General features: G+C 38.9%; 2 protein-coding genes and 1 pseudogene across 4 annotated transcripts in view; 2 read left to right on the top strand and 1 right to left on the bottom strand.

Annotated features, from left to right (window-relative positions):
* Positions 1-7,860, bottom strand: part of ppm1lb (protein phosphatase, Mg2+/Mn2+ dependent, 1Lb) — a 56,270-nt gene extending 48,410 nt beyond the window's left edge. Inside the window, exons 1-2 of one of the 3 annotated variants that reach the window (XM_027999630.1) lie at positions 7,730-7,860; positions 6,949-7,306 (exon numbers count right to left, since the gene is read on the bottom strand). In XM_027999630.1, coding sequence (XP_027855431.1) covers positions 6,949-7,302 — 354 coding nt within the window. In that variant the 5' untranslated portion in view covers positions 7,303-7,306; positions 7,730-7,860. Of the gene's footprint in view, positions 1-6,948 lie in introns of all 3 variants that reach the window. The other 2 variants (XM_027999629.1, XM_027999631.1) reach the window with 2 other exon arrangements.
* A 1,434-nt stretch (positions 7,861-9,294) lies between these two features.
* Positions 9,295-24,463, top strand: nmd3 (NMD3 ribosome export adaptor). The gene is made up of 16 exons (XM_027999615.1): positions 9,295-9,432; positions 9,821-9,902; positions 11,126-11,260; positions 11,376-11,472; positions 12,958-13,038; positions 13,515-13,643; positions 15,914-16,004; positions 16,708-16,786; positions 17,059-17,155; positions 18,144-18,261; positions 21,402-21,547; positions 22,569-22,681; positions 22,933-23,005; positions 23,191-23,297; positions 23,634-23,704; positions 24,031-24,463. Exons 2-16 carry the CDS (start codon positions 9,859-9,861, stop codon positions 24,162-24,164), a joined length of 1,515 nt encoding a protein of 504 aa, XP_027855416.1. The 5' UTR covers positions 9,295-9,432; positions 9,821-9,858; the 3' UTR covers positions 24,165-24,463.
* Positions 24,464-24,789: 326 nt separating this feature from the next.
* On the top strand, positions 24,790-26,305 carry LOC114162021 (GRAM domain-containing protein 4 pseudogene; annotated as a pseudogene).
* Positions 26,306-27,341: the final 1,036 nt, after the last annotated feature.

The following is a 27,341-nucleotide window of genomic DNA, read 5'->3' as shown; positions in this document are numbered from 1 at the left end:
GGTGTTAAAAAATTTAACCGTGCCAGCAGTGCAGGATGGTACAAGAAAGCTGACGAAGGTTCTCTTATCTCCTACCTGTCACACAAAATGCATCGGAAGGTCTTCTTAAGCACTCTACTAGGTTGAAGCAAAGATGCGCAGCGAGAAAAGATGTCATTACACTTCACAAGCAAACCATTTATCAGCTTTCTAGCAAACAATGCAGGACAAAACGGGACGATACATGCTTGCCAAATCTTTAAAACGTATCCAGAGCTCGACAGACAACAATGTTCATCCATTTATATATTCAGTTTTCCCCTCCAATCACATCCTGGGGGATTTCTCACCACACAAACAGGAAACATCCCCACCAAGGACAAATTACTAAATTACCAGGAGACTTTTCAGGAGAACACACTAGTCTCTTTTCTGCTGCAGGAATCATTTTCAAAGAAAACATGACCTCATGTACTTTCTGCTTCACTTTACTTCAAGGAAGAGATGAAATAGTGTCAGCTTCAACTGACGAGCAGTACTACTGATCCTTTTTAGGAGAAGTCCTATACTTATCTAATCTACAGTGAAAGTCAATACTCAAGGGCACATTGCTAATATGATTCCACATTTTAAGTACACTGCCAGCATTTAAATAACCATTTCAAATGATTTTCTTGAAGCAAGGAGAACCTCCAGCTCCATTGTTTGATAGGAAATAAATTGCCAGCAGTTGGACGCAGGCAGTGTTAGCCATGCAATAAATGGAGTTAATCAAACAATGGTCACAGAGACGGACAAAAATATGGATTTCCTTCAAAAAGGGAGTCATAAACTGCTTTTAGAACTTAAAGAATTATTATTTTCCAGCTATGATTCATCTATTTTCATCAATTGAATTCTCTATTATTTGCAAAGTGAAGCAATCACCATGGTAACTAAAAACAAGCATGGTTGGTAGGAAGTTATACTTAGAGTTTGGGAATAAATCAAATCAAGAAGAGAATTTCTTTTAGAATATTTTGCATGTGCTGAAGTTATTGGCTGGAGGCAAAACACAGTCAAAACAGAACGAGGCTGCTACACGTTTCTAATTAGGTTTACGCAGTTTCTACAAAATTCCCAGTTGCAGAAAATATGGATGGTCAATGCGAAGAAAGAGCCATCACTCTGACTTAGCCGTTTTAAATCTACATCTAGCAAGCTAAAGGCTGCATGTCTGTCATGCCAGAGTTATAATCACTCATTAGCTGTAAGAAGGTGTAATATTCTGCACTTTAAGCACATTTGCAACCCTGATCATTGCCTTCCTATGCAATTCCACTCAATTCTCATCTCCCTTCATTGCACCGGCCGAGATTTCTCCCATTGAGCTCGATTTGTCTGAAAGAATTTCAACCAGTTGGTTGAAATTTGGTGCTTAGGTCGGTGAACAGAAGAAATTTGGAAAGGTGACGTCAATTTTCTGTGCCGTCTTATAATTGCAGTGTGCCAATGGTAGTTCTTTATCAATGGCAGAGGAAGTGAACATAGCCGTTCAAACCATGTTGGCTACTCTTCCAAATATTGAATTAACATTAACTATCTCGTTCGGCTCAGCACTTCTCTTTTTGCAGTGAGAGATGGTCGTCTACAACTATGGAGCTTACAGATTTCCGGTAAGCGTTGAACTGGCATTACAGGCAAAAGTCAGCGACTGGGTAAAATTTAAAACTTCAACAGAGTCCAGGCCTCCAGCTAGCAATCATTTCTCAATACCTGTGCATGTAGCAAAATATAGAACAAACGCTGGCTTGTACCAGGCTACACATTTACAAACAACCAGTCTGGACTTGGCAGGTTTTCACCTCCAGCTGAATTTTAATCACATAAAACAAATGTTGTAAATAGCAATATCATCCATTCATTCTTTCATAATGAATAAAAAAACTACTTTGAAACACATATTAGATATGTGGACATTTTTCAGAATTTTTTCCTGTACATCTTTGAGTTGTTAATGTATTCTAAGAGGACTGTGGGAGGCAGTAGATCACATTGTAAAGCTTGCGCACCGTCTACAAAGCCTTAGCACTTAACTCAGCAACCCTTGTTCCATTCAAGCCTTTGCTTTATGTCACTGCCTTCCCTTTCTCTACTCTCTGCCTTTAGCTGAGTTAGAAGGCAAAATACAATTAAAACAAAGAAGAAAGCCTGGCTGATAATTTCAGCACAAGTGCCTGTGAAGTCTATTTACCAGAACCGCTGAGTTAGTATGAATCAGATGTGCGCTCCTGATAGATCTCTGGCTTTTAAAGTTATAGATGCGTCTCTCTGTGGAATGGAACAACAAAGTGTCCAGCTTATCTCTACCTGGACCGTCAGCATTGTAGTGCATGCTTGCAACACACATTAATTGTTTTACACACACTGATGTACACATTTGTGTCCTTGCTCTCTGTAATCCTGTAATGCCAACAGAGCAATTAGTCACATGCCAGGTCTTTCTTTCATCTCTCCAGTGAGAGCGAGCTCACGAGAAATTCTGACTTCTTAGTATGTTAACGGCATTAATTCTCCAAAAAAAAAAAAAAAAAACTGTGTACTGCTTAAAAATCCTTTTTTTACTTAGAATAAAAAGGATTTTATACTAAACAACTGAAATAGCTGAAAAATGTATCTTTAAAGTAGCATTATAGCAAAACTACAAGCCGAATTAGAAGACAGACAGCAGACATATAAAAATAGCAATCATCTTCTGCTCCGAGATCTCCCATCGCCTCCTTCTCAGCAAGACACCGTATCCATTACATCCACCCTCACAATTAAATGCCCGTGGCCGAAACTGCATGTAGGACTGAGACACGATGGAGCAGACAAAAAAAAAACTAACACAATAAGCAAAGGTGAAACAATGTCCAGAGAAGACGTAGAGGATATGTTGTTGTGAAGGTGTTCTCTGCGCTCTGCTGTAATTTAGCAGCCGACTCAGCCACGGCCTGACTGGGAGACGAGGATGGAGACGAAGTGCAGCTCGCGTTGCTGCATAATGGCCGGAAAGCCCGAGGTTATCAATTCCACGCTGGTTGTTTTTTTCTTAAGTGTCAGATAAAAGAAAAAAAAGAAAAAGAAAGAAAAAAATCTATTGTCATTTAATCAGAAACCTGGACACGTTTGCCGATTGAGGCTGCCGATGGACACGCTCACATTAAACGCCAATTTTAAACAGTGAAGAGTGAATCTGCAGTGTAGTGTGAAAGCGGGTGTGTGGCAAAAAAATAAATAAAAAAAATAATTAGCTGGTGGGTGGGAAAGGATATTCCATGTAGAACTGATTGATGATCTGCTAGAAAATTAAGCCATTTTTAACAAGCTTTTTAAAGATCGGTAATCGGACAGAAAACTGCAATCGGTGCACCCCTGGTTTCTACTGACCATATAATTGTGCAGTTCGACATTATGAAAATAAATTTGCTTCGTGGAAACACGGCAAGTTTGAAAAAACCCGTTTTTTGATCAATAAACCACATTTGTAATGGAAACGCAGCTGGTGTCTCTTTCCCAGCTTATTGAACAATAAGTGACTGCTGTGAAGTCAAAGTCTTGACTAACTGATTTAAATTAAATTGTTTACTGATCTGGATTTTATGCAATTGGACATGAAAGTTTACTGGGGTGGCATTTGTGGTTAATTTGGTGGTACACACACAAAAATAACTTAATTACAAAAGAAAAGCTTGATTTCTTAACTCCAAGTCAAGACTTTGTGAACTCATTGATGCAGTCCTGAACAATAGATTGATGTTGACATGAGCAAGGCTTTGCCTTAATGGCACAGTGTGGTTTCACTGGGACAATTGTTTGTGAGCACAAAGAAATAAAACTTTCTGACAGCTAACCAACAAGCCAGCTGAGACATGTTGTATTCTCGGCTCTCCCTTGGCACCCCACTGCGTAAGTTTATTCAACAGGTTTTGGGCGTGGGGTAATAAATCCAGATTTACCAAATACAGAAACTTGTTTTTCATGGCTGCTGCCTGGCAACTTGTTTCACAAAATATAATGCAACAACTGATGCCACTTCACTCCTTATCCTCAAGCGGATATTAAAAAAAACAAAACATTCCTTTAAGGAAGTTTGTGAAGCTCAATTTTAGAAATCTCCTGAAATAGAGAGAGGAAGCAGAGAGGGAAAAGCTCTACGAAAGAAAAAAAAAACCCAGAAGACAGCAGCAATCCATTGACCACTTTTGGTCAAAATCTACTGAAGTGCACTCAGCTTCCACTAAATCTAATTTTCCTCTGAGAGAACGACAACTTTCATGGCCATGCGTGGATATATTTAGCGGGTTACTGCACAGCGTCAGAACACAGCAGTCGAACTCTGAATGAAGACGTCGTCAGGCCGTGGTGGTCCTCGGAGAGATGACACGGTTTCTGTAATGCAGACTTTGAAGAGAAAAGATCAAGTGATTTTATTTTATTTTTTGGTATTTTTTCTGTGCTTTGCCTTTAGTTGCATCAGTGCAGTCAGTTGAGAGCCTGGTTGAAATCCAGCTATTTTAAAAGGTTCTTGCAGAGAATTACTTTTTCTTTCTTGCCTCTCAATCCACCAAAAGAAACGACAACATCAAACTGTTTGATTCAAACCGCAGTGGAGAACCTTTTGAGAATCACATCAGAGCTGCTGTGAGTCAACAGTGAGTCAGACTACACCTGTATTCTCACTCTGATTGTGTCAACACATCGGTTATGCTTAATGGTTGTCTCTAGCATTCAGCATCAAGGCATAAAAATACATGGAAAAATATGGTTTTGTTTTGATTTGTCAATTTTTAAGTACCTCCATTACTCCATATTAGGAAACAGTGGTTGAGTAGAGTTGCAGTTGTTGGACTCCTCCTTCGTTTACTCAAATGTCCAAAACTGGATTGGTGATTTCCTCCAGCAGTCCCGACGGGTAAAGTCAGTTTCATGACACTTCGCCTTAGTTTTAAAAGAAAACCTATCAAAGTGAATTGTGGGGAGGTTTCAGCTGACAGAGCAAGAATTTCAGTGCATGCCCTTACCCTGAGCCGCTGTCTAAGACAGTTTTTATTCGCTTCATCCTGACATGTTGCGTAAGCCTGAGCCAAATTTTAGATTTATTCAAATTACCAGTTAGTTAAAACTGGAAAATGAGCCCAATTGGAGCAAGATAAATAAATGTCAACCGCTAGTTTTAAAAAAGTATTCATACGCCTTTTAAGTTTTCACATTTTGTCACAAATTTTCTTTTTTTTTTGTTAGGGATGCACAATATATTGGCAACAACATAGTTATCAACCGATCTTTTTAACATATTGTATCAGTCAGATAAATAACTTTAGGCCAATATTAACAATTGATATTTATTTCCATCTTGTTGCCGTTTGTTTCTGGATGGGGATGGGAAATTGGTCATGTGGTATGTGTTTGGTCATGTGATAGTAAAAGTGAAAACTAAAGTGGATTAACAGAAAAGCAGTGACGTCAGCGGTATGCTCATTTTTTTCAGTGTCAAAACAGTAGTGAAATATATGTAACATCAGTAAATATTGGTTATTGGCCATCACAGCAATATTACTATTGCAAAATATCGGCCCAGATTTTCAAATCGGTGCATTTCAGTGGTGTTTAATACAAACGGGCTTTTGTATTAAACCCCTTTTCACTCTTCTACCCCTAAATAAAATCTGGTGTACTTAGTTGTTAGAGATGATACTTTAAAATATATATATATATATATATTTTTTACAAATAAATATCTTAAAAGTGTGGTGCATATTTGTTTCCAATCCCGTTTACTATGATACCACTTAATGGAAAGCAGTCCACCTGTATGTAATTTCATTTTGGTATGAATATAGATCATCTGTAAAAGCATCAAATATTTGGTAGAAAACATTCATGGACATCATGACAAAAAGGCAGAACAATAAACAGGTCAAAGATGAGTTGTGGAGAAGCGTACTAACATGGACATTCACCTTGAACACATCGTCCCCAACGTGTTACGGTTCAATGGCAGCAGCATAAGCTGCCATTAAAATAAAATAGAAGCTTTTGGAAAATCTGAATTTTGCTTTTTTTTGCCAATGCATTCCTTAGTTTTTCAAAGTTCAGAGAGATGTTAGCCCACCCAAGAACTACCATCTTGGGGGGAAATACATGTTTTACAGCTTCTATTTATTTCGCATTTGAATTCAGGTCAATTCAAGGACAGAGCGACTGAAATGAAAGCCAGTTTTTTTAATATACTTTTTTTTTTTAATGAGGAAAAATTGAGTGGGGAAAAAAATGATTAAAATTGGAATAGAAATCTGGTATATATATAAAAAAAGAAAAACCCAAGATTTTATTTTTAGGCCATTAACCCAGTACTACCATGTTGCCATGGTTACGCACCATAACAAATGTTTCAAAGTGAGAGAAAAGATCCTTTCAGCTGCACAGCATCCACAACCAGAGGGAATAATTGTCCAAACATGCAATGCCTCAACCAAAAATAAACAAAAAAATGAGATAAAAACCTAGAAAAAGAACAGATCAGAACAAAACGTTCTGATCTTAAGTGGCTACTACACTGCAGCTTGTGGCGGTAACATGACAAAATGTGGAGAAATTCAAAGGGTAACAATGAATTTTCAAGCCACTGTATAATCTTAACATGACACATGTATTACAATCCACCTTACAAATTTATTCCTGGCAAAAATGTACACCTGCTCTAAAACTCCTGCAACCGATTAATAAGTTGTAGTTATTTTAAACAGATAAATAACATTTTAGGTCAACCTGGTATCCAAATGTTACTACAACAACAACAAAATACTAAAACTAGACCAAACTAGACTAAATTACACTGTAGTGTTCCGGTATAATGTATACTTTGGTTTCCCGCACAGAGCTGAGTGTGATGGACCTAGATCAGACATAAATGTCCCTTCGCCACATCTTCATAATCAGACTCACCTCTCCTCCGTGGCCATCAAAAACCCCAAAAATGGACGGGTGGCTCTTGTTCACGACGTCGGTGAGCACCTGGAACCTGTCCTCCATGTGATCCCGCCGGCCTTGGATGGAGTACACGGCCACATTGTTGCTCTTGAACTCCCAGGTCTTGGAGAACTCCGCGTCCAGGACGTCCAGCCCGCCGAAGCGCTCGTTCTGCATCATCTCCGCCACTTTCCCCTTGACCATCTTGACCGCATCCCGGCTGGACTTGACGATGGTCTTCACCTCGTCCGTGTGAAAGAAGTAACTCCAGAGAGCTAGGCTGATGCACAGCAGGAACAAGGTCTCCGGTCGGAGCAGAAAATAACGCATGATCCTACCCAAAAGAGATAGCAGGGTCATTGTATCCTCTATCATCTATTTGTTTACACGCAGCTCAGGGAAACCACTGCAGGTCGTTGTGTTCTTCGCGCCCGCCGCAGATTTCACTCCATAGCCTTTTGTCGACGCACATTTAACAGAGCGTTTTCACACCATGAAAAACAAAATAAAATAAAGGCGACACTTTTTTTAAATTTTTTTTTAGAGCATTTCTAGACGGGGCCCGGACGACAGAGTGGCAACGTATTCACACAGAAACCGACGCGGTGCTCCGGCGGCTTATTTCTAGCATGTAGCCCCGCGGCGGAGAGCCACCAACCGCTGTGCGTTGATCATCTACTGCGGTCCGAGCACACCGACACTCGGAGGAGGGGAAGAAACTCGCTTGGAATTTGAATGAAGTATGGTTTCGGGTTACCTTACGAGAGTAAAGTCACAGCAAGAAGGTCTGCTCTGACCAGCTCAGCTTGAGTTCCCAGTCCTGAAAATAGCGAGCGTTTAAAGCCGCCCATTCCCGGTGGCAACACCGACTGACTGCGACTCTGAGCTCCTGCTGTTCTGATTCACGGTGCTGCCTTCAAGTGCAGACCGGAATTTCCTCTAGCAGTGGTTGCCTGTGTTTGTAACAAATACCAAGTAACTAAACTGAAACCCTTCACAAGAATTGTACAAAAAGGTATTTGCTAAGGACACTTGCTCTTAGCAGAATTATATAAGCAATAATTACTACTTGAGGAAAAAATTGGCTCACTAGACACATTATATTTTGGGTCTGATGACTTAAGTTCTATCAAATCCCAACAGAAACAAAGGAATTGGAGACCCTTAAATATTTGATTTTGTTGTGTGGTCTGTGGTGATAAAGGCTATTGGATTCTGCAATAAAGTTAAATAAAATTTCCACAATCTTTTGTATAAAACAATAAAAATCTGAAATATAAATTCCCAACGTGGACTGTAATCCTGTATATGTCTGGAATTAAAACAGATATAAACAGAACAACTAGAAAAATGTCCGCTGATAAACAGGAGCAAACAAAAGGAAACATTAACATTAAATATTGTGATAAAATGTAAACTAGTCATATCTGTTATATTTACAATTTAGCCAGGTATGGGCTAGATATGGGTCAGATGTATCTGACTACATAAAAGGCAAAAACAGTTGTTTATGGAATAAACACACTCAAACTTTCATAAAAATTACCGTACGCTTGTAGCACAGAAGTCAGCAAGTAGATAAATCTCAGTTATTTGGTGCGGGGAACAGAGGATGGGAGAGGAGAGGGAGAAAAGGTTTGTTCTGGTGCATGCAGTCATATCTGGATGCTTAATTTATGACGTGCTAACGAAAAACAAATAATAATAAAAAAAAGAAGTTAACAAATGAGAAGTAAACTAATTCCCAAGCATTATTTTGTAAATGCTTTCTGTACTGAATTACCTTTGATCACAGTAATGGGTACTTAAATATTCTCTCGCAACCAACAAGCAGGATTGGTCAAATTTCCAGTTCCTAAATAAATCCGACTGTACCTGAAGGCATCCAAGCAAGTGCTTATGACAGGTGCATTCAAATACCCTTGAATTGTTGGGGACCGGCTGGATGTGGTTTCATTATAACAAATGACAGCATTAGTAACTGGAGACGTGCACAGTGTTGAATGCTGACATGGGTTTACAGACTTAGGTTATTCTAGCTACCATTCTAACTAGGTCCAACAAAACAACAGCGTTCACTTTTATTAATATTTTTTATTACTAAATTTTAGCCAATGATTGAGTAAAACAGCCTGTTATTTGCCTGAAAACATATACAATTCTCAACTATAATTTATATCACTTTCTGTGATATGAATTCAATTATATTTGTGACATAAATGTAATATATTAATATATTATATAAATTCCTCCATATAAATAAATAAAAATAAGAACGTATTTTAACGATTTTAACAAAGTTATTTTTTTTATCACTTGGACATATTGGCGCTTTAATGCTTATGTTAGCAGTAAATTTATTCAGGCAAAACGAAGGCAGCAGAAGCTTCTCTAGGGGTCCTTTGTGACGCTTCCCACGTCGGTCCTCGGTTGTGAAAACGTGGAGTGCTCCTACTGAGGGTATGTCGGGATTTATTGTTGTTTCAGACATTGTTGTTTCTTGTCAGCACTCGGTTAGACCATTTGGAAGGAGAAAAAATATTTCCCCGTTTGTTTCAGTTTATTCTTTAGTTGTTTTCCTTTAGAATTACTCGGCAGCCGAGCAGGGTAGCCTTCAATGCTAAAAGTGTGCTACTAAAACCCAGAACATCAGCGGTGTTAGCAGGTTTTAAGTGCTCGGCTTTGTGTTTAGTCTCAGCAAATTTTACATGTTCGATTGTACATACTTATAAAAAAAAAAAACAGTTTATAAAAACGGTATGAGCTATCGTAGTGTATTAAAGCTTAAATGTCTCTAGGAAAGTGTACTTTAGTTGACCAAATGCGTCTGTCATGTTTCTGTCAATAGAAATCAGGAGGGTCTTCTGTGATTTGTCGACCTGAGAGATGGAGTACATGCAGGCTCCAGCTGCCAGCAGTCAGGGGAACATGTGAGTTAAACAAGTGGAATCCATCTGAGTTGGTTACATGTATTTTGGTACGACAAACATCCTTTGTTCTCTCATGATTGCTATTCACAAAAATCAATGGTGACACAATTATTACCTAACAAACCATTTCATTTAAATGTAACGGACACATTTCTATTCAAACTTTAAACATGAAATCGGAATTTAAAGGGATTTTCGATTAGTAATCTGTCACTTCCCTCATAAATACTTCTTGTGCTACTTCTGTTGGAGAACTACAATAGAGAGAAACACAAAAAGTTCAGCTCGCCACAAGAGCTGCTGGTCATAATCTACACCGCCATTTCTCATCCACAGAACGAAATGGGACCAAACTACAATGATTAACTAAGCGTATGGTCATTGCCATTAATACATAATTTATTTTGCAGTTGCAAGCCTGAGTTGAGCATTCTAGTGTTCAAGTCAGGATTTTCTGTTTGTTGTGTTGTGAACGGTATGAGCCAATTACAATATTTCTTAGTTCTTATTTTTTTGTGTTTTAACACTGAAGGAACATTTTCACAAATGGATACTGTATTCACAGTATGGTTTAATGAAACTCAACCTGTCAGAATTGATAATAAAATAATAATTACATCGTGCTTACACACAGTCATATATGGTATCAAACTTTACCAGCTTTGACTTTCCCAGCTGGCTTCAGGGAGGCCTACTTGTTTTTATTTAAAGAGAAATGTAACTACTGGGTCTATTTCAGGACCTTCTTTTCTCTTTTACACTCTGTGCAATGTGTCGTTTCAAACAGGAAATCTCAGAAGAGATGCATAGGAGACGTTCTAAATATATGTCAACAACGGCATGTGTGATTAACTATGCAGCTGTATCTTATAACCTACTTTTAAAAGCAGCACTGATCAAAGTAAGCATACAAATTAGATTAAGCAGTATATAAAGTAAAATGCAAAAAAATAAATACAAGTATAACTATCAGAGTAATTGTGAAATCAAAATAAAGTTGACACTACATATTGGGTTAACAGCCAAGCTAAATATCTGGTGAGGTAGTGTGGCTGGAGAAAATTTTAAGGTGTTAAAAATGAATTTTAAAAAATCTGTAAAATTAACTCAAAATCGTGCCTTCAGGACGAATTTTGCATCATGACAAACATGACTACAAAGTCACCAGAGGGGCAGAAACGGGAGGTCTCCGGCTCTTTTAAAGTTTGTTTTCTCCTGCGCAGCCTGTGCTGTACCTGTGGTGTCCCCATTCCTCCCAACCCTGCCAACATGTGCGTGGCCTGCCTGCGCACTCAGGTCGACATCTCCGAGGGAATCCCCAAGCAAGTCACGGTTCACTTCTGCAAGCAATGTGAACGGTTCGTTTTCTACATTTGTTCAGAACCCCAAAGCAGCTGTCCGTTTTACAGCGCAAGATAGCAAATCGTTGTTTCTGTAATGATTTAGAAATCCCGCTTGTTTCCTGTAAATCAGGTACCTGCAGCCTCCCGCCACCTGGATGCAGTGCGCTCTGGAGTCGAGGGAGCTTCTCGCTCTTTGTTTGAAAAAACTTAAGAGCTCAATGACCAAGGTAGGGCGGATTATTATCTTTCTACAATTTAAAAGACTTAAAGTGCAAGAGAGTCACGGTTTTAGTCCGAGGCTTGTGTTGCTAAGAATGAAATGCCTTATAAATTCTAAAAGAAGGGATTTCAATGCAGAATTGCTTTTAGCATGTGAATGACTGTGCTTTCAAAAGTGCTTGCTCTAACACTTATAATCTTGCGCGTTTGCTTTTTTGTTAATAGACGCACTTCCTTGCAAAACTACCTCTTGAACTATTTTACTTTTAGTTGCCTAACAACCTCAAACTTTGATGTATTTTACTGATAATTTGTGTGATGAAGCATCACAAAGTTGTGCATAATAGTAAAGAGGAAGGAAATGATTAATTCAGTTTGGCTTTTTGATCATAATAGACTTGCCTTTGTTTTAATTTTTTAATTTCTTCTGCTTTAATATACTTCATTAATATACAGTTGTTAATAGATATTTTTATATTCAATGAAGTTGTATTTTGTTATTGTGATTTTCCCCTGTGCAGCAATAATAAGGAACTATTGTATTCTTAAAAATAATAGAGTGATTTTGTTGTGAAATTAATCTTTAAAATGTTTCCTGGTAATATCTGGATGTATTTTTCAATACTATCATTTAGTTTGATTCTATTGTTTAATAGGATTCATGTTGTCTTTTTCACCATACTCTTGTATATTGTATATAGCTATTTTTAAATGAAGGTTGCAGATATGTTATTACTATAAAAAACCACTAGTGTTCAAAGTTTTGTACAAATAATGATCTAAACTGTGTGTCATGCATTTATATACAATATAAGTGACCATTTGTATTTAGACCATTTCACTTGGATCCATACAAATACAACATAGGCAACCAGTTGCTTTCAGAAGTTAAGTGGACCATATGTACAGTACAGACCAAATGTTTGGACACACCTTTCTAATTCAATGGGTTTTCTTTATTTTCATGACTATTTATAAGGCAAGAAATCCCACTTATTAACCTGACAGGGCAGGTTGACCTATGAAGTGAAAACCATTTCAGGTGACGACCTCTTGAAGCTCATCAAGAAAATGCAGAGTGTGTGCAAAGCAGTAATCACAGCAAAAGGTTGCTACTTTGAAGAAACTAGAATATAAGGGGTATTTTCAGTTGTTTTACACTTTTTTGTTTAGTGCATATTTCCACATGTGTTATTCATAGTTTTGATGCCTTCAGTGTGAATCTACAATGTCAATAGTCATGAAAATAAAGGAAACTCATTGAATTAAAAGGTGTGTCCAAACTTTTGGTCTGTACTGTAACTTATGATGCATTGATATACACAGTGGAAACTGTCTTAGCACTACTGCAGAAGCTAGCATCTGCAGCCTCCCTATTAGTGCTTTTGTTCAACGAGGTATTCTTGACTCCTGATTACCTTCGTTGTCTGAATTTTAGAGCCGATGGATGCCCAGTTTAGTTTGACATTTCCTCCTCCTCCATAATTTTCCAGGTGCGGCTTATCGATGCCGGCTTCCTGTGGACGGAGCCCCACTCCAAGAGGATTAAGATGAAACTGACCATCCAGAAAGAGGTAGGAGGACAGAAAGGACGGGACAAGTGTGGACGGTGACATTTGTAGAGATTAAATCTGAATCGTGGCTCGTTTCTTTTAAATGGTAATTAGCAGTAGAGTGCAAATGTATAGATTTCCCTGCCTTTTAGCTAACAGTGTGTGTTAAATTATAGATAAATCTATTTGATATCTTAATTACAGCAGAGCAACAGATCTATTTGTTTGAGGGGAGCCGGTTTTACATGTGGCTGTTATCACATCCACTTGACCTTTAGGCAGAACTTGAGCTGCTGGACCTCTCAGTGCCAGCTCTTTTGTGCTGATTGTGAGCCTCGCTTTTGGCTCCAGTTTGAAGTTAATCATAAAATAATCACTGGTTTAATTTTCAAACTGCTTGGTTAACAAGTGAGTTTCAATAATTAAATGTACTCGGTGTGTGTCGTTAATGCATCCGGTGCATATGCAGTGACTAATGGCTGTTTTTGTCGCTGCAGGTGATGAATGGGGCGATACTGCAGCAGGTGTTCGTGGTGGAGTTTGTCATCCAGTACCAGATGTGCGACGACTGCCACCGTGTGGAGGCCAAGGACTTCTGGAAGGCAGTGGTTCAAGTGAGGCAGAAGGTTTGTGTCGCTCTTCTGCTGATCTGATGATATTTATTGTATGATTTTAACTCCTGACGCATGAATCTTTCTAGTTAAAACCTAGGGTTAGATTTGCGAATTAGTCTGGGTTCAGAAAACTTACTTTGATGTAAAAAATCATATATACTGACACACTGCATAATATCTACCTGTGATCCTTTAGTTGACTTTTAATCTCTTACTGTTTTAATTAGGTACTTATGAAAATACAAGGCTTTTGCATAGAAAAGGCAAAATAAGTGTTTGGTTGCAGGGAGGCGCATGTAACGGAACATGTTAGCTGCATTTAAGATATTTATGAGTGTAAACAAACTTCCTGCTCCTAGCAGGGCTAATCTATCCCATTTGGTGAAAAACACAAAGTCGGGTAGTCTAGATGAGGCGCTAAGTTTCTTGTCTCCTTCTGGTTGCAGGATTTCTTATCCATCTCACTTGTTTCATAAAATTCCTATGTTGTTTAGAAAACTCTTGAATCTTAATTTAATTGTCTTTCAAGTCTGTATAAAAACAAATTTGGGTGTAAAACAACAAAAAAAAGCTTAAATTTCCAGACTTAGAATGTATTCCGTTAGTTAGGGGGGGGAAAAAATCAGAATTTAGGACAAGTTAATTTTTCATTAATTTGTAACTAAATAGTTCATTTGCCACATCACACACTGAAAACACAATCAATTTTAGTTCTCATTGCTGAAAAATAACTTGTATACAAAAATTTAAAAAAATCTGCAACAAATAAAAAGTAGCGATCAGCAGCATGAAAAAGAAATTAAAACATGCAGCAACAAATAAAATTGACATGTGAAAAACAAGATGTCTGACAGCAGCTGGAACGCCTCTGGTTTCAGGTAGCTGTAGAGAAAATTTCTGTTGATATGAAAATTATTTCAGAAACTAATGAGGTCAGTTTATGTGAGAACTTTTTACACAATCTGTGGCGTCTTGCTAATAAAGCAGAGGGAGTGAGATTGCACATCTGGATGGCATCAGTGTAGAAATGAAAGACAAATATGGTACCTTGTGATCATGTTTCCGATTCACAGCACATACAGAGAAAAGAGGTCAGACCCCGAAATGGACACTTTGAGTTTCTCTTGGAGAGAGAGTAAAATAGATTAAATACAACAAGTCTTCCTTTGGATATATATTGTAAGCTACTGAGGAGCTGTGCAGCAAACACCGGCCTCCTCCTAATTTTAGGATCCATTTTTTCAAATGCAGCTCTAATTTTCGTAATTTCTTTGAAAATCAGAGCTGCGTTGTCATCAGGTTCATGAGTTGGCAACATTTTCTTTACCAGCATTAGAGCTGCAAATGCTAAAAATGATTCTTCGATTATTTTGTTTTTTTTTTGAGTTATTGGCAGAGAATCCAGAAATTAATGCAATCGAAGTTGAAAATCAAAAAGGTAATTAGACCTCTTTTTTTTTTTTTTTCCCCCTCCTATGGAAACTCCTCGATCAGGCATTTTGATGTGCCGTATGCCACATTAAAACATTGACACTAATATTTTCTGTAATTTTTAACAGAAAATAAAGGCATTAAAGATAATAAAATGATTCGATGAATCTGTTTTTAGCGTAATAAAACACAGTCGTGTACTGACAAGCCTAAGCACGTTTTTCACACTTGTAGTTCCGATTCTTCGGTCTGAATCAATAACAGACGAAATTAAATGCAAATACACAACAAGCAAGAGTGTTCGGTATTTTTACATGTTTCTGAGGACTGACAACCAAATTCAAATACTGGAAGCAAATGCTATTCCAAGCTAGTCAAAAGCACAAGGAATGTCGTCCTGTTGGTGCTTTTTCAGAAACTATTTCAGACAAAATTATTTGGTAAATGTGCCAAATAGATTTTGAGAACACAACTTGGAAGTTGATTAGAGCTGTATGAACGGATGTGCTGCCTTTGTTTTATTAGTTTGTTTACAGCGTCCCACAATGCAACACACACCTGACTATGGGAAGGTGTTTGCCTCGGTAGCTGACAAAACATCATTTTTTTATTCTGCTGAATCAGAATATGTTCTCATTTGGAGACAATAAATATAAGCTAAAGCAATAAATGAAAAATGCCAGAATATGTTAAAAAAAATAGAGATAAAAATGAGCTTGAAATGAAAATAAAAAATATGAACGCTTTGTTTTGACTTGATAAATAATCTGTGAGGTTTGTTTCAACATGCTGTAAATTAATATAGTGTTTATTGTTTCACTGTATTCACATGAATTTGTCTTTTCTTTCAGACTGTGCATAAAAAGACTTTCTACTACTTGGAGCAGCTGATCCTGAAGCATAAACTCCACCAGAATGCCTTAAACATCAAAGAAATTCATGGTAGGTTTGTTTTGTTTGTTTTTTTTTTTTTGTTTTTTTTTGTTCTCATGTTTTCAGATTTTACTCCCCTGGAGGAGTGGTTAGTGTTCTCATCTGGGCCTTTAATCCAAACTTGGACTGAACAGTGGGGAACTTGCCTGCGAGTTGGCGCGGAGCATGATGATATGTCAGGTGTTAATTAGCGCTTCCTGTACCAGAGCGCAAGCCGCGCATGCCTATCGCTGGCGCCAATCGCTTGCCACAGCTGGCCTCAGGAGGGCCTCATGGCGGCACGCGTTGTGCATCTAATCAGAGCACTGCAATCAGAGCCGGCACTTCAAACCAGCTTCTAGCAATGCAAGCTCGCGTCTCGCCCTTTTTAGATATGCTAAGAGCTACTCCAGGCATGCACACGCTGTGACAGCTCAGCAGCAGCTTTTTTTTTTTTGCACTCTTGGACAGGATGAAAAAGTGGAATTTGGCTCTAAAGTGTAATCTAAATCATGTCTGTGTCGTGGCAGGACTTGAAAGCTTTATGAAGGTTAAAACATCTGGCTGCCATATTTTCCTCAGCTTTCCCTCGTGTGTGCGTCGGTGTGTGTGCGTCTGTGTGTGTGCGTGCGTGCTTGCATGCATACGTGCCCCGCAGCAGTGATGACCGGTGAAGCACCTGTGATTAATTTGCTGGTGGAGCTTGTTTGATGGTGTTCGTCTTCTCTCGCAGAGGGCATTGATTTCTACTATGGCTCCAAGCAGCACGCACAGAAGATGGTGGACTTCTTGCAGTGCACCGTACCCTGCAGGTGAGCATTGCTTCTCTCTGGGCTCAGAAGGAGAAGGAAACCTTCAGTGATGAGATTACGCTCAGGAATTGTCGTAAACTGATTTATAAGATGATAAAAATGTAAAATTGGTTAGATAAAAGCACTGGCTGGAATTATTACTTGCTTAAATCAATAGTTTCTGTACATCAACATTTTTACAAAAGTAGGCTAATTTAGTGTTTGAGTATCTAACTTGTAAAAGTAATTTCTGTAGAACTTGAAACCCATTATTTCCCACATGTTTCTTCCAGGTCCAAAGCATCCCAGCGCCTCATCTCTCATGACATTCATTCAAACACATACAACTATAAAAGCACCTTCTCCATGGAAATCGTTCCTGTCTGCAAGGTATGCTACAGATCTATTGCTATATTTCTGGCTTTTCATTTTAGATTGGATGTAAATATATGAATGAACAGACTGGAGTTGCTTTCTTTTTACCTTTACTGTTAGTTTTGGAGATGCACCAATCAGAGATTTGTTTATTTCTAGTTTCTGGGTTTAAACTTTGAGCCAAAAACAAATTTCTAGTCAATAAGTGAAGCTGATACTGAAAATATCAAACTTTGATTCTTTTACTTTAAGTGACCACTTCTGCAATGAATAGTTCTTTTGTCTTTTCAACATTGTTGATACTTTTCACTAGAGGTGGCCATTTATCATATTGTTTATTGTGAACAGCTTCTTATCTCGATAAGAATTTTGAACTATTGTCATGTCAATGAATTTCAAATTATGTTAAATGGGGGAAAAAAACAAGACTGGCAGTATTAACAAAAATTTTATTTTTACTCTCTGTTCCACCAGAGCATCAATAAATATCAGCAAATTAACAAATATATGATTAAATGGAGTTTCTGTATGCAGTTTAGTGATACAGATTACACTCTAAGTGTGTCCCAAAGGAGCATGTTTTAAATGAGAATCTTTTTTACCATAATTTTATTATTATTACTATAATGCCATAAAATTCTAAATCCATATCGACCATGCCTACTTTTCATGGATTTGAACAAAATAAATCAGTTTTTAGATTTTCTGATTGCTCAATCAAGAAGCAAATTAGCCATTAGCTAAACGCATCTCTCATAAATACGTTAGAAATAAAAGCTAAAAGTTAAAGTATTCTCACATGTTGCTAGAACCCCAAACCCGGTCAGAAATGTTTATTAAAACAGTTGCTCAAAAAAATAAAATAAAACATGTGGAAAATAAAGCCTGAATTGATTTAAAAACTGAAACTAAATGTTTGGTTATCAGATTATTTTATTTTCAATGACTCACTACCTGAAAGACTCGGTTTGATCCCACCTTGTTCTGTTTGTGTGGTTGTCAGGACAACGTGGTTTGTCTCCCACCACGGCTGGCGCAGAGCCTGGGGAACATGGGTCAGGTCTGTGTGTGCATCCGGGTCACCAGCACCATCCACCTCATCGACCCCCGGACCCTGCAGAGTGAGTTTTAACACCAACTATGACTGCTGTGCCATTAAGCAGTTTGGTAAAGTCCAGGTGAAGAGGCCGTAGCTTTCCACGCTTCTGTTAGGTTAATTCACAACATTTAAGTTAAATGTAGGCACTCCTGTGGATGTACTAATTAGTTTACATTGAATTTGTGACTCAACTAGGTTGCAGTTTCTGCCTAGACTGCAAAAACACAAAATCTAGTTTCTAGCGCAAAGATCTCAGTACACTTGAAATGAGACAAAACTAACTTACAAGTAATTTTTCAGCAATATGTAGGAACTTATTTAAAGTCTTTAATGCCTTAATATTGATGGAAAAGTACTTGTTCCATTGGCAGATTATTTCAATTATAACTTTGGAAAAACGTCTTATAAGTGAAATACTCTGACAAAGGAACTAGTATTTTTCTAGACCAAAAATACTTGGTAAGATTTGGTGTTTTTGTAGTGTAGCAGTCCTCTTAACTGACTAAAATGACGCTAAAGTGACAGCCATTTTGACTACTTCTTAGTATCTGATTTAGCATCAAATGTGCTTATGGCAGAGAATTAAATGGGTAGACAGTCGTTTTCACACAGATCTCAAATTATATTTGCTTGGATCTCAAATTGTGAGATCCTACGCTAGTTGATGTCGGTGTGGAGAGAAAAAGTCGAGCTGCGTCAGAGAAATACTCATCTAATATGTGACTGCTAAAACCTTTTACTTGGCAAGTTTGCAGAAATTTAATGTGTGAGAAACTACATATCAGGTTTTGTTTATTGTAGTCTTTCCGTACTCTATAATGCTATGACCTTTAAAATCCAAGTGAGATGTTTTCTATCCTCCTTCTTTCATCCAAATGTGACAAATTCCCCTGGCACTGAGATGGTAAATTCATAGGGGTACAGTATGTAAGTGATTGATGTTTCCAGTCTGCAGATTTTGTGCACAGGTTTTGGCCTGTGTGCGTTTCTTAAATCACAACTGGAACTCATTCCACAATCATCTCTGCACCCAAATCTGCTCCAGTGTTTGAATACTTTGGCTCCAACACACCGGGCCTCATTTATCAAAGAACATTTCTGTTTCAGTTTCACACAGTTACACTCACTCAGTGGTTCCCAAAGTGTGGGGCGCGCGCCCCCTAAGGGCGGGGGGGTGCAGTGCCATTGCAGGGGGGCACAGGAAGCAGTATAGATGAATGAAAAAAAAACAAAAAAAAAAAACAGTTACACAAAAGTGTTTCATTGTAAAGATGCTTTATAGTTTGTTTTGTTGCAACCTGAAGTGTGAAATAAACTTCAGTGGCGTTTGAAAACAAAATATGTGTATAGGTTTATGTCTGGTTGAACGATGTGTGTGCCCAGTTGATTTTTTTTGGGGGGGGGGGGGGGATTTTATTGTAATCCAATCCAGAAAATCTTTGGGAACCACTGCACTAACTGGTGTTTTACTAAACGAATGAAGAGTTGAGTCATCTGCTCTCACCTACTTTGTGGAAGCTCAGCAAAGTATTTGGCTTTTATTACCTCTACATTCATTAAGGAATAAGGAATCTGTGCTATTAGAGATGTCAAATTAAATGCAAGTTATCTTTCACTTGTTTTGATGGTTCTGAATGTTCTGACTACCTTGCTGCTCTGTGATGCAACAAGCAGCTAATTTTTCTCTTCATTGACTCAAACCTGCAATCGTCAGTTTAGATACTGAAAAATCTACTTTCGTTGTTTTTCTGTTTCTGCTTAATAGAAAATGAAAACGTTTCCTGTTTCCTGCTGTATCCAGTGCAAGAATGACTTTCTTTTTCTTTTCCTTTTGATGAATTTGAGTTTAGTTAGTACTAGAGATGCTGTGGTCAGACGTTCATATTCAGCGACCAATTTCTTGATTTCTTTGAGGTCCATGTTACAAACATTAATGCTAAATGGAAACATAAGTTTAAGACGTCTGGGTTTGATTAAAAACACAACTACATAAAGAAACATGTTGTTTGTTGATGTACAGTATATGCAGACTAAGAAAGCTTTGATTGCAGCAATTAAAAATGTATTTATCGTTACTTTGATAGTAAATATCTGATAAGTAGAAGTTAATCCTTTTATTTCCTCATTTTCTGTTTGATTCAGCACTACTGCCTCAATCCTGGGAGACTTTAACACATTTTTTTTTCTTTTTATAGAGGATAATTTTTCACTTTTACTCTTTTAGGCCAAGGAATTTACTAGTTTGACACCTTCTTAAAAAGATTAAAAGCTGAAATGTGCTACAAATTTTCCACTGAATATAACAAGTAATTTTTTTTAAATCACACATTTCTTCATTTATTTTGTGCAGTTGTTCAGTTTCAGCTGTGCAAACAGTCTGAGAACAGTTGCCACAGGTTACAGTAAGTATTTGTGTGCATCTTCTCGACCTCTGGTTCATCTGACTCATTTGCCTTCATTCGCAGCAACATTAAAGACGCAGAAAGTCGTCTAACAGGCCACTTTTAGCACTGTGCACTCATGTTTGAGCCATTTTAATTCCATGTTTTTCTTCAAATTCCTGACAAATTTAAGCGGTGTGAGGATGTGCCTCCATGGTTGGTGCAGCTATTTGTTATGTGAGCAAACCTCTGACATCCTGCCACGGCACACATGTTTTTAATTGCACTTCAAAGATCTGCGGGTTTGCTGTGGTGCAACGTTTCTGAGTCGACTGAATCTGCTCCACAGCCTTGGGTCTGTGGAGCAGATTCAGAGTCGGACACTAATTAACTTGTTTTTCTTTTTTTTTTTTTGCTTTAGCAGCTTATTTGTCGTAGAGAAATTAGAAAATTCTGTGGAATTTATTTAAAGGAATAGACAAATGGAAAAACGTTAAACATGGAATTCACACTCTGTAAAGTGTTCACATCCTCAGGAATGACTAGAAAAACAAATGTGCTATAAGTGAGCATTCAGCCTAGATTAGGTTTTATGTTTGTTTTTTAGTTAAATATATTAATTCTGGTTGAGTCAATAGGAATGACTTCCTATTTATTATTTGTTTACTTCATTGTTTTACAATTTAAAATTAGCATGTCACATGATGACATGCACACTAATTGTGAATGAAAAGGAGTAGTTTGAAGAAAAAACTCATATCGTCTACCCTCGTCTCACCAGTTGCAGAAGTGGATGGGAACACATACTGGCGTAACCCCTTCAACAGTCTCTGTAGCCCCCGGCAACTGGAGGAGTTCATCGTAATGGACGCCGACGTCATCAGAGACCAGAAGCTGGGCGCTGGAGCTGGCACGAGGTCCAACAAGGTGAGGCTCTGGGTGGGGTGTGTTGGTGCAGAACAGTTTGCAATGCAGGGGAACATTGCTCTTCTCTTGGAAGGAAAATCGATAGCAGACCATTACATTATCGCTGAACCTGTATGCGGGACTGGAGCCAACTTGACAGAACCTCACAGGAGTGATTGGAGTTAGGTTCCCATCTTCTTTCCTCTGCCTGAATGCTGCGCTTTCATTGATGTTTTCCAAAAGAGCCAAGAGAAATGTTGTTTTCTCACAAGTTTTCATTGAAAGAACAATAATCCTTGAGAGCTTAAATTCATGTATTTAAAATTAAGCCCTTAAGGTCATCTTAATTTCGTTTTTAAAAAAAAAAAAGTAAGTCAGCCTTAAATACGTTAATCACTTTTCTTACATTTTATTGTGGATTATTTAATTACCTATGTAGTGTTTTGTGAGTTTTTTTTTGTCTCACAGACATTTTCATTGCATTCTGTGTCTTGGTGTGACATGAACTCTGAAGTCGGAGGTTTAGTGGATTTTAAACATGAAAAATTGGACTTAAATACTAGTTGGTGAAACCTGCAGAAACCCTGAATAGAGAGACTGTGTTGTCCGCTGCAGCCGTCTGTGAGGTCAGTGTGATGCAAGTCACTCAACCAAGGAATGTATTACAAAGTGCTTGAGGGGAGCAATGTTCTAAAGGGCATTAAACGCCTCACTGTACATTTAGTCCACACACAAACAGCCATTAAAGATTTAAGAATCCTGTTACAAGCTGAATTGTCAACTTTAGCTCGATTTAGAGAGGAGGAGCATTAGGCTGCTGCTTCAGAAAACTTCTCTCTTTACAAAGATCCTCAGTAGAAGCAAATGTTCTAAAGACTTTTTCAGATATTCTAGACATTGTAGCAGCAGTTGTAAATCCTGCAAACCCAGGAATGCTTTAATCCAGGAATGCTTTAAAAGCCATTCCTGCAGAAACTCCCTACAGTGAGAAAATAAAAGTTGTTGACTTCCAATGAATTAAACCTGTACATTTATGTCGCAGCACACACTGGCTGAGGTGTGGGTGCAGAAAACCTCGGAGATGGATTCGAGTCAGCAGTATCACTGCCGTACATTCCTGGGCCATCTGCTTAACATCGGAGACCTGGTGATGGGGTGAGTGTTTGGGATCGGTGTCAAGTCACAAGATGGCTGGCGAGATCTGATGTGTGCATTTGGGCCAAATTGTAATTGCTACATACCATCATTTCTCTTTTTTTCCACTTCTGATCTCTTCCTACATAAAGAATCTGCCAAGGATGGCAACTTTTTTGTCCCAAATTTGCTTGATTCACAGTGGAAGCACTGAATCGAGTCTGGGTGACCTCATTTCTGAGTCTGACACAAGCTTTAACATTTTTCTGCAGGTACGATTTTGCCAATTCCAACATCAACGATGAGTACCTGAACAAAATGAACCCACACCATCTTCCTGATGTGGTAGGTTTTATCTAAGACTCCCTAAAATCCCAGATATTTAGGGTCTTTTTTTGTTTTGGTTTTTTCTTACAAACACTGCCACCTTGTGGCAAAAGAAAACACTGCCTCTAAATCTGTCGATGTCGGAGGATCCTGTTCTCATGTTATTGTCTGTATTCGAATACTTTTCCTTTGGACTGTAAAAGGTGCTGATCAAGAAGAGTTATGACCGCAGCAGGAGAGTGAAGCGCAGGAACTGGAAGCTGCAGGAGATGGCCAGAGACCGGGAAGGCATGGACACAGACGACGAAAGGTGGGATCACAGTTTTTCCTCTCTGTTGTGTCCTGCAGCTTTATAAAATTCACCTTTTTTTTTTAAAATTGGTGAATTTATTTGAGATTCACAGCAGGATGTTCGTAGCTGGTAGCCTGTTGTCTGTTTGCTTCTGAGCAATTTTTAAATTACTTTCATCTGCAGGTTTATTTTTCATTTAATCTAATCCTCTAATCTAAATACTTTGGATAGCTAAAAGGTGACTAATTTGTTGATGGGTAGTTCAAAAACGTGCTAAATAGCCTGTTAATGTTGATTTTCTTGTGTGCGCAAGGTTATTTACCATGATTTTGTTTTTTCCTTTTCTCCCTTTAGACAATACCAGGACTTCCTGGAGGACCTGGAGGAAGATGAGGCATTGAGGAAAAATGTCAACATCTACAGAGGTGAGCCTAATGTGGCTTCAGTTCAGCAAAAAAAAAAAAAAAGTCACACCAAGACAAATGGATCCCATTTATATTTGATCATATTAACTGTAATTTGGTTAAAATTCAAAAAAATCTATTTGAGTAATTAAATACAGCCTTAATAATAATACAATATAGCTAAAATTAGTTTACCATACAACATGTGAATGTAAAGTACTATTTAATGTCACTTTTGTCAGATTGCAGCTCAGTAATTGATGTCTGCTGCTTAATTTTTTGTAAAATCACTCATTTTAGGACTTAGATTTTATTTAAAAATGAGCGATTTTTCCTTCCTACGTCAGATGCCTCAAAGATCCCAGTAGAGAGCGACACCGACGATGACGGAGCGCCGCGCATCTCCCTAATGGAGATGATGGAAGAGCTCAGCCTGGCGGACGCTACCGGAGGAGAAGGTGCCGACATGATGACTGACTGACCAGCTCTTTCATGGTTCTGCCTGGCCTTGACATTGAATGTGTCAGATTCATATCTGCTGATGGAAAAAGCGACTACACACATCCCGCAGCATATTAAGGACAGAGAATGTCTGATGAGGCAGTAAAGAGTTTTTTGAACTGTGGTGCAATGATTTGTAACCCCACCGAGGCTCAAATAGTCTTTTACTAAGAAACTAGCCTTTCAGTCTCACATTAATTAAATGATCTCTGTACCTGTAAATACTCCATCTAAAATCCAAATGATAAATATACTTTATCAAAATAAATGTGACCTTTATATTTTTCTTTTTCTTAAAATATCCACCAGAGGGCGCTTTGGGCAAAAAAACAAAACAAAAAAAAAAAATAGGGACAATGCATTCATGTACATGTATCTCCACTTGCAGTAAGATGAATCATCCATCCATCCATCCATTTTCTGTTCACCCTTGTCCCTAATGGGGTCGGGAGGTGCTGGTGCCCATCTCCAGCTACGTTCCGGGCGAGAGGCGGGGTACACCCTGGACAGGTCGCCAGTCTGTCGCAGGGCTAAGGTGAATCAATAGGTCACATAATGGTTTCATTTGGCTACTGTGGCCAATATGCAAAACCTTTCATGTGGAAAGCATGTTGAGGTAAGTAACGTTCAGTACGTGCTTTGAAATCCGATGGTGCTGGAGACATAAATTTGATTTATAATTTGGATTTCAATGGCACCATTGTCTGTGGCTACTCCACCTCTCCAGATCATCTATGTTTATTGGCCGTACGTGTCCGTCAGCACTTCAGAGGAACATTTACATTTCCCACCTGAAATCAGCTTGTGTATGCAAAAGAACTCTCATTACTGTCAAGTAATGAAGTAAAGCTTTCAGGTCGTGAAGAGTTTGTTGTTTTGAGGTTACAATATCGCAGCGATTATAAAATGGAAATATTGTTTGTGGTGCATGACCGGGTGCAAAGAAAACAAACTGAAAAGCGTCCAAGTCCTGAGTGTGAAAACAGGAGGCTGACTGAAAACATGAGACGCCTCAAAAAAGATTTCAGACCTGTGACAAACTTCATGAGGAACCTGTCTGCCTTATCCAGCTGGTACTCTGTGTACATGACTGCCATTGTCTTCACTGTGTACATGTATGCAGCGTGGCATGGCTGGACCATCCCCATCTTCCTGTTCCTCACAATTCGCCGCCTTTCCCTGAATTATCTTAATTTCCAGAAGCTGGGGGATCCAGTGGAGCATCATACCTCAAGTGTCTGAGTCATTGGAACCTCCAAAAGAAAACTTGAATGTATCTGAGAAGTTCCAGTTGGTTCTCGATGTTGGTCATAAAGCTCAGAATCTTTTTGGAGACATGGCCGACATCCTTGAGAAGACAAAAAATCTGTTCATGTGGGTCCGGCCAGAGTTAACTCAGAAGTTCTACATGGGCTGTGGTTGACCTTTATCTGCTTGTGCGTGTTACCTTACCAGCTGCTGGGCTTCATCATAGGTGTTTCTGCAGGTATCAAGTTATTCATCATTGACTTAATCTTTAAAAGTTGCCCCAAGTTACGGCAGCACTTTGATGCCCCTCTACACCATCTGGACCAACATACCCACCGACCTGCAGCTGAAGGAGCACAGCAACACCACCCTGAGGAGACGGGTTGCCACAGCAGGGGCCCGAAGGAGCGTTTTTTTTTTTTGCTGCTCTTCTCGGTGCCAGCAGAGAAGAAGGCCGATACTACAACACAAAGAGAGGAGCTTTTCATGAGCATTTCAGCCTTCCGGAGAGTGAGCGCCCTCTGCCAGTGTGTGAGAACAGCTGGCGTTGCTGCCTGATCAACAGAGACAGGAAAATACCAACATACTACTGTACATCAGTCCCGGAGTCCTATATCTTACGGAGAACTACTTGTGTTTTGAGAGCTCCAGGAATAAGTGGAATATAGTCATCAAACTGACCAAAATCACTGAAATCAAGAAACATAAAGTTTTGTCAGTGCTACCTGGTTCAGGGATGGGAATCCCTGAACCAGGTCAATAGCAACGCCTACCACCCAAAAGCCGATGGTGTTTAGTGCCATGATGCATAAAGACGAGGCGTTTGATGCCATCTCCTCCCAGCACACAAAGGCTCGAGCCAAAGATCCATAGACCTTTGGCTGAGGATCTCTGTACTGAGGACGTCGGTACTGTCTTTGGGCAAACTGACCCGGCTGTAGACGTTTGCTCAAAGTCGACAGAACATCTTGAGCGTGAGAGTACAGCTGCAGAAAAATCTACCCCGGCCAGGGAAGATTTATCTGCAGCTGACCTCGGAACCAAAGTTTTTGCTGAATTGACAGCGAAAGCTTTGGCTTCATTGGTTCCCTCTCTGGCTTTGCCAGAGTATATTTCTCTGAAATTACAAGTTTCTTTGAGATACCAAGTTCCCCGGATGGGGAATGTATCCCAGAGGAAAAGGAAGCCGCTAATTTGTCCAAAAATACTTCTCTAAATGGTAGGGTCACCATTATTTTTGAGGTTTTTTCTTCGCCGGAGGGGTACATCAATTTAGAAGAGAGGGTCTGCTCTGACATCTCCTATGTAGGGAGGACAGAAGCTGCAGGATATGGACAAGCGGGCATGGGAAATAAGGAGGAGAACTTTTTAAAGTTCTCCAATGAACTAAAAAGTAGTTGGGTGAATGCCACTTTCCAGAGTGTCCTGAACCCGAGCGTCACCAGGAGGTGTCTCGCTCAGAAAAGGGTTTTTCTGGAGGCTTCATCCATCCCATGCTGTGCTAGTCTCATCCACGCAGCTGTCCATCATCCAGGCAAACATTATACCCAAACAGAGATCTCCCCAGTTCTGATGGAGCAGAGGGAGAAAAGTTTGTCATCAGACGTGGGAAAGGAGTACAACATAAAATGTTTGCTGGAGTCTGTTTTGGTCTGTTTGGATTCATTTGGTGGGGACACAGACAGAGAGTTGTACAATGCCAACTCTTGCTCAAACTGTGAAACCAACTTCCTCGAGTTCCTGAGCTCATATATACAGTATATATATATATGTCATCATACATTTTATATACAATAATTGTAAGTGGGAAAAAGTTGTCTTACCTCGGCCATCGTGTTACATGGGTCAGTGCTGTGAATTCACTAGTGCTGCACCGATTATAGTTTTCTGGCCAATCACTGATCTCCCA

This window comes from Xiphophorus couchianus, chromosome 18, assembly GCF_001444195.1.
Source record: "Xiphophorus couchianus chromosome 18, X_couchianus-1.0, whole genome shotgun sequence".
Classification (NCBI taxonomy): domain Eukaryota; kingdom Metazoa; phylum Chordata; class Actinopteri; order Cyprinodontiformes; family Poeciliidae; genus Xiphophorus; species Xiphophorus couchianus.
Note: the sequence above shows the minus strand (reverse complement) of the source record. Positions and strands in the feature narration are given on the sequence as shown.

Excerpts from the sequence above, each read along its gene's own strand:
- nmd3 (XM_027999615.1), top strand. The coding sequence starts at position 9,859 with ATGGAGTACATGCAGGCTCCAGCTGCCAGCAGTCAGGGGAACAT. Across the intron at positions 11,473-12,957 it reads TTAAGAGCTCAATGACCAAG|GTGCGGCTTATCGATGCCGG; the intron begins GTAGGGCGGATT and ends ATAATTTTCCAG. Across the intron at positions 21,548-22,568 it reads CTGGCACGAGGTCCAACAAG|CACACACTGGCTGAGGTGTG; the intron begins GTGAGGCTCTGG and ends TTTATGTCGCAG.